The 7,428-nt window shown below is 55.5% G+C and overlaps 1 protein-coding gene across 1 annotated transcript; it reads right to left on the reverse strand.

Annotated features, from left to right (window-relative positions):
* Nucleotides 1-28: 28 nt before the first annotated feature.
* On the reverse strand, nt 29-1,677 carry LOC132451618 (uncharacterized). Its single transcript, XM_060044212.1, has 2 exons — nt 369-1,677; nt 29-337 (listed from the first exon to the last, which is right to left on the reverse strand). Exons 1-2 carry the CDS (start codon nt 1,232-1,234, stop codon nt 163-165), a joined length of 1,041 nt encoding a protein of 346 aa, XP_059900195.1. The 5' UTR covers nt 1,235-1,677; the 3' UTR covers nt 29-162.
* Nucleotides 1,678-7,428: the final 5,751 nt, after the last annotated feature.

Here is a 7,428-nt window from a genome sequence, read left to right on the forward strand (position 1 = left end):
CCCCTTAAGCCCCAGTTCACCTGGACTCCCCCCTTAAGCCCCCAGGTCCCTCTTACACACTTATAGTACGTTGTACCTCCTGGCGCTTAAAAGTGCTTAGTCCTTAGCATGGTGTAGCATCTTAACCTAGCTATCTGGGTTGTATACGGGGAATGGGTTATCCTAGCTATCTGTATACAGGGAATGGGTTAACCTAGCTATCTGTGTTGTATACTGGGAATGGGTTAACCTAACTATCTTTGTTGTATACAGGGAATGGGTTAACCTAGCTAACTGTGTTGTATACGGGGAATGGGTTAACCTAGCTATCTGTGTTGTGTACGGGGAATGGGTTAACCTAGCTATCTGTATACAGGGAATGGGTTAACCTAGCTATCTGGGTTGTATACAGGGAATGGGTTAACCTAGCTATCTGTGTTGTATACAGGGAATGAGTTAACCTAGCTAACTGTGTTGTATACAGGGAATGGGTTAACCTAGCTATCTGTGTCGTATACTGGGAATGGGTTAACCTAGCTATCTGTGTTGTCAACTGGGAATGGGTTAACCTAGCTATCTGTGTTGTATACTGGGAATGGGTTAACCTAGCTAACTGTGTTGTATACGGGGAATGGGTTAACCTAGCTATCTGTGTTGTATACGGGGAATGGGTTAACCTAGCTATCTGTGTTGTCAACTGGGAATGGGTTAACCTAGCTATCTGTGTTGTGTACTGGGAATGGGTTAACCTAGCTATCTGTGTTGTCAACTGGGAATGGGTTAACCTAGCTATCTGTGTTGTATACTGGGAATGGGTTAACCTAGCTATCTGTGTCGTATACTGGGAATGGGTTAACCTAGCTATCTGTGTTGTCAACTGGGAATGGGTTAACCTAACTATCTGTGTTGCATACTGGGAATGGGTTAACCTAGCTATCTGTGTCGTATACTGGGAATGGGTTAACCTAACTAGCTGTGTTGCATACTGGGAATGGGTTAACCTAGCTACCTGTGTTGTAGACTGGGAATGGGTTAACCTAGCTATCTTTGTTGTATACAGGGAATGGGTTAACCTAGCTATCTGTGTTGTATACGGGGAATGGGTTAACCTAGCTATCTGGGTTGTATACGGGGAATGGGTTAACCTAGCTATCTGTGTTGTATACAGGGAATGGGTTAACATAGCTATCTGTGTTGTATACAGGGAATGGGTTAACCTAGCTATCTGTGTTGGATACGGGGAATGGGTTAACATAGCTATCTGTGTTGTATACGTGGAAACTAGCTAAGACGATGACGAAGTCTATGCGACACACCATCGTCTTCTTCCTCATTCATTTTCTGTCGCTCTACACATGTCATCCGGTATAATTGATACAATTGGCTATGAGCCACGTACAGACTCATATGATAGACATTCGTAGCGCCCAAATAAACGGCTCCGGCCAATCGTAAACCACGCCTCAAATACGAGAAAATGAATGTGTGGTTCCCCAGACCTCTTCTCGATGTCGATTGAGAAGAGGTCTGGCGTTAGCCAGGCTAATGTATCCTCACTGCACCCACAGCGTTATCTGGTTGTTTCTCTTCCTCTGACTCATTATGAGCGTCTCTGGTTAAAGCGTCTGCTCTCCGCCCTGAAGGTAAGCGTCTCGTCCTCCAGCGTCCCACTAGAGACCCGAGGCCAGCGGCGGCGTTCGTAGCACGGGGGTCTTTTGACGAGCGAGTCGCCCCCGCGGTAACAACCAATCAGCGGTGGGCACTCACCGTCAATGCCCCGCAATTCCCGCCCCCGGTCCGGCCTCCGCGACCTCCGGAGCGACGGCTGCGGGGGGTCGCGCTGGGGGGCGGGCCCCCGGCGGGATGGGCAGCCCCGCAGTAGGCAGACGGCCAGCAGGGTGGCGGCGGAGGCCAATAGGAGCAGGACGGGCACGATGATCACTTCCTGTTCGTAGACCCGGACCACTGAGGGAGGGAGGAGGAGGGGGACAGGAAGTGAGGGGTTAATTATTAAGAGAGGCAGGCCATGATTGTGATTGGTGGAGGATGGAGAGAGAGGACTCTTCAAGGAGGGTTGACTTGAGGAGGAGGAACCCCAGGAGAACACAGACCCTTCCATCACCAGGGCCCCAGACCCAGGGGCCTTCTGTCACCAGGGGCCCCAGACCCAGGGCCTTCTGTCACCAGGGGCCTTCTGTCACCAGGGGCCTCAGACCCAGGGGCCTTCTGTCACCAGGGGCCCCAGACCCAGGGCCTTCTGTCACCAGGGGCCTCAAACCCAGGGGCCTTCTGTCACCAGGGGCCTTCTGTCACCAGGGGCCCCTGACCCAGGGGCCTTCTGTCACCAGGGGCCCAGACCCAGGGCCTTCTGTCACCAGGGGACCCAGACCCAGGGCCTTCTGTCACCAGGGGCCCCTGACCCAGGGGCCTTCTGTCACCAGGGGCCTCAGACCCAGGGGCCTTCTGTCACCAGGGGCCTTCTGTCACCAGGGGCCCCTGACCCAGGGGCCTTCTGTCACCAGGGGCCTCAGACCCAGGGGCCTTCTGTCACCAGGGGCCCCAGACCCAGGGCCTTCTGTCACCAGGGGCCTCAGACCCAGGGGCCTTCTGTCACCAGGGGCCCCTGACCCAGGGGCCCAGACCCAGGGCCTTCTGTCACCAGGGGCCTCAGACCCAGGGGCCTTCTGTTACCAGGGGCCCCTGACCCAGGGGCCTTCTGTCACCAGGGGCCTCAGACCCAGGGGCCTTCTGTCACCAGGGGCCCAGACCCAGACCCTTCCATCACCAGGGGCCCAGACCCAGGGGCCTTCTGTCACCAGGGGCCCAGACCCAGGGGCCTTCTGTCACCAGGGGCCCAGACCCTTCCATCACCAGGGCCCCAGACCCTGGGCCTTCTGTCACCAGGGGCCCAGACCCAGGGGCCTTCTGTCACCAGGGGCCCCTGACCCAGACCCTTCTGTCACCAGGGGCCCAGACCCAGGGGCCTTCTGTCACCAGGGGCCCAGACCCAGGGGCCTTCTGCCACCAGGGGCCCCTGACCCAGGGGCCTTCTGTCACCAGGGGCCCCTGACCCAGGGGCCTTCTGTCACCAGGGGCCCAGACCCAGGGGCCTTCTGTCACCAGGGGCCCCTGACCCAGACCCTTCCATCACCAGGGGCCTCAGACCCAGGGGCCTTCTGTCACCAGGGGCCCCTGACCCAGGGGCCTTCTGTCACCAGGGGCCCCAGACCCAGGGCCTTCTGTCACCAGGGCCCCAGACCCAGGGCCTTCTGTCACCAGGGGCCCCTGACCCAGGGGCCTTCTGTCACCAGGGGCCTCAGACCCAGGGGCCTTCTGTCACCAGGGGCCTTCTGTCACCAGGGGCCTCAGACCCAGGGGCCTTCTGTCACCAGGGGCCTCAGACCCAGGGGCCTTCTGTCACCAGGGGCCTCAGACCCAGGGGCCTTCTGTCACCAGGGGCCCCAGACCCAGGGCCTTCTGTCACCAGGGGCCTCAGACCCAGGGGCCTTCTGTCACCAGGGGCCTTCTGTCACCAGGGGCCCCTGACCCAGGGGCCCAGACCCAGGGCCTTCTTTCACCAGGGGCCTCAGACCCAGGGGCCTTCTGTCACCAGGGGCCCAGACCCAGGGCCTCCTGTCACCAGGGGCCCAGACCCAGACCCTTCCGTCACCAGGGGCCCAGACCCAGGGTCCTTCTGTCACCAGGGGCCCAGACCCTTCCATCACCAGGGCCCCAGGCCCTGGGCCTTCTGTCACCATGGGCCCAGACCCAGGGGCCTTCTGTCACCAGGGGCCCAGACCCAGGGGCCTTCTGTCACCCGGGGCCCAGACCCAGGGGCCTTCTGCCACCAGGGGCCCCTGACCCAGGGGCCTTCTGTCACCAGGGGCCCAGACCCAGGGGCCTTCTGTCACCAGGGGCCCCTGACCCAGGGGCCTTCTGTCACCAGGGGCCTTCTGTCACCAGGGGCCCAGACCCAGGGGCCTTCTGTCACCAGGGGCCCCTGACCCAGACCCTTCTGTCACCAGGGGCCCAGACCCCGGGGCCTTCTGTCACCAGGGGCCCAGACCCAGGGGCCTTCTGCCACCAGGGGCCCCTGACCCAGGGGCCTTCTGTCACCAGGGGCCCAGACCCAGGGGCCTTCTGTCACCAGGGGCCCCTGACCCAGGGGCCTTCTGTCACCAGGGGCCTTCTGTCACCAGGGGCCCAGACCCAGGGGCCTTCTGTCACCAGGGGCCTCAGACCCAGGGGCCTTCTGTCACCAGGGGCCCAGACCCAGGGGCCTTCTGCCACCAGGGGCCCCTGACCCAGGGGCCTTCTGTCACCAGGGGCCCCAGACCCAGGGCCTTCTGTCACCAGGGGCCCAGACCCAGGGGCCTTCTGTCACCAGGGGCCCAGACCCAGGGGCCTTCTGCCACCAGGGGCCCCTGACCCAGGGGCCTTCTGTCACCAGGGGCCCCAGACCCAGGGCCTTCTGTCACCAGGGGCCCCAGACCCAGGGCCTTCTGTCACCAGGAGGTGGAGGAGGAGGATAGACGACGAGGAGAGAGAAGGAGGGTAGATAAGGAGAGAGGAGTCGGAGTAGGAGGATAGACGAGGAGGAGGAGGAGGAGGAGGAGGAGGAGGAGGAGGAGGATAGACGAGGAGGAGGAGGAGGAGGAAGATCACATCGGACTCACCACATAAGTTGTCTCCTGACGCACATCTGTCGTCTGTGGAGTTAGAAGTCATCCTGTAGGGAGAGGGAGGGAGGGGGCACTCGGGTCAACAGGGTGCATCAGACAGTGATCTTTGACCTTGTCAGCCTGCCACTGAACCAGAGGTAGGTCTCCCGCTGCACCCGCTGAACGTACCGCCAGCATGCGACCGCATTCCACCTTCAAGCTATACTTATACTCAACACACCTTCACACGGCCGTCTGCAAATCCGCAAACAGATACTCAAGGAGTTATATTTAGAGATCATTCAGCAACAGCCTCTGACCTACTGGTGGGTAAACACACTCCCAGACGCTCTCTTCAAGGAAACAATGGAGTTATTTAACCGGTGGGACGACATGACGAAGCAGAAAAATAAACTATTGGTTATTTAGTTTTGTATTGGTCTCAGTACTATTATTATCAGTAACCCCTCTTCCACAGTCTAAAATCCACCCTAAAAGTGTATTTGTGATTTGCTGATACCGATTCTGCTGTAGGATTGCATATCAGTGGGCCTTTATGAAAGGTAATATAACGTGATGACAACATGACATAATTTCTCATCGACTTATGAACTCAGCAGTGTTATTGTTTGTTATACGTCCTGGCCCTTAATGAATACACTTATTTCATGTTGTACGTCCTTGCACTTAAAAACAGTACTTAGTATGTTGTAGCATCTTACCCTAGCTATCTCTGTTGTATACGGAGAATGGGTTAACCTAGTGATAGATAGTACTTGGTTCTATGAATATCCTTACTGTACCGACAGAGATTGTTGTTTCCCTTTCTTCTGACAAATGGACTTATTGTAAGTCGCCCTGGAGAAAAGCATCTGCTTAATGCCCTGAATTAAAATGTTAATATAATGAATGTTCACGATAAGCATATTGTATTAGTGAAAGGCATGCTGTTCCACAAGGACGGGAGCAGTTCGGACCAGTTGGATCCAGTTGGAACCAGTTGGATCCAGTTGGAACCAGTTGGGACCAGTTGGGCGCGAGGCGGGAAAATAACAGACCGGAGAATAAAGACGACCGATTCTGTGGTGAATTAGGTGGGTGGTTTCACCATAATGTAAGATATCAATCATATTATTTCACATTATCCATAGCCAATATATCTTCCGTTAGGATGAACATTAATTCAGAGACACTATCTCAGACTCTGGACGTGTTTTGGTTCAGGTTTCAGACCCAGCTAGCATAGAACAAGTTAGATGATCTCCTCCACATGGTATGTTTAACTGTCGACGTGGGCAACGTGGTGACAGATCTTTAGCTTGGTTTTTATTACGGTTTCCAGCGGCCATCGTCTCTGGAATTATTAACTCCCCCCTTCTTTGTACCGTCCAAAATCTTTTCGCTAAAGTTAACTCTGTCGCCGCCATCTTCTTTTCCGAGTGCTTCCACTTGACCACTGTACTGGAGGACCGCAGTCCAAAGGCCCGCAGTCCCAAGACCCGCAGTCCCAAGACCACGGGAATGCAGCCCCAGGACCGCAGCCCCAGGACCGCATGACCACAGCCCCAGGACCGCATGACCAGAGCCCCAGGACCGCAGCCCCAGGACCGCAGCCCCAGGACCGCATGACCAGAGCCCCAGGACCGCAGCCCCAGGACCGCAGCCCCAGGACCGCAGCCCTAGGACCGCATGACCAGAGCCCCAGGACCGCAGCCCCAGGACCGCATGACCAGAGCCCCAGGACCGCATGACCGGAGCCCCAGGACCGCATGATCGGAGCCCCAGGACCGCAGCCCCAGGACCGCAGCCCCAGGACCGCAGCCCCAGGACCGCAGCCCCAGGACCGCAGCCCCAGGGAACGAATCTAACGAGTAAGAAAACGTGATGAAACGCGAAGCTAACGTGATGATAACTACTGGAGATGATAATTGATGTAATTGTGAGCAGAAATGTTGGTTAATTCTGGCTGCACCTCCTCTCATTCAGCCCCATAACAGTCTCATATATATTTTTTATATCAAAAAAAGACATATATATATAGATATATCTCGTTTAATTATTGATTCGTAAGTTCATCTTTTAACTCTGTGTAGATCACAAAGCCTTGAATAAAAGCGACTAATGTAAAGAGAGAGAGATGTAAACAGGGCTTACTGGTAACCACTCCACCTTTACTGGTAACCTTCCTCCTTTACTGGTAACCACTCCACCTTTACTGGTAACCACTCCACCTTTACTGGTAACCACTCCACCTTTACTGGTAACCTTCCTCCTTTACTGGTAACCACTCCACCTTTACTGGTAACCTTCCTCCTTTACTGGTAACCTTCCTCCTTTACTGGTAACCACTCCGCCTTTACTGGTAACCTTCCTCCTTTACTGGTAACCACTCCACCTTTACTGGTAACCACTCCACCTTTACTGGTAACCTTCCTCCTTTACTGGTAACCACTCCACCTTTACTGGTAACCACTCCACCTTTACTGGTAACCTTCCTCCTTTACTGGTAACCTTCCTCCTTTACTGGTAACCTTCCTCCTTTACTGGTAACCTTCCACCTTTACTGGTAACCTTCCTCCTTTACTGGTAACCACTCCACCTTTACTGGTAACCACTCCACCTTTACTGGTAACCTTCCTCCTTTACTGGTAACCACTCCACCTTTACTGGTAACCACTCCACCTTTACTGGTAACCACTCCACCTTTACTGGTAACCTTCCTCCTTTACTGGTAACCACTCCACCTTTACTGGTAACCACTCCACCTTTACTGGTAACCTTCCTCCTT

Source organism: Gadus macrocephalus, chromosome 22, assembly GCF_031168955.1.
Source record: "Gadus macrocephalus chromosome 22, ASM3116895v1".
NCBI lineage: Eukaryota > Metazoa > Chordata > Actinopteri > Gadiformes > Gadidae > Gadus > Gadus macrocephalus.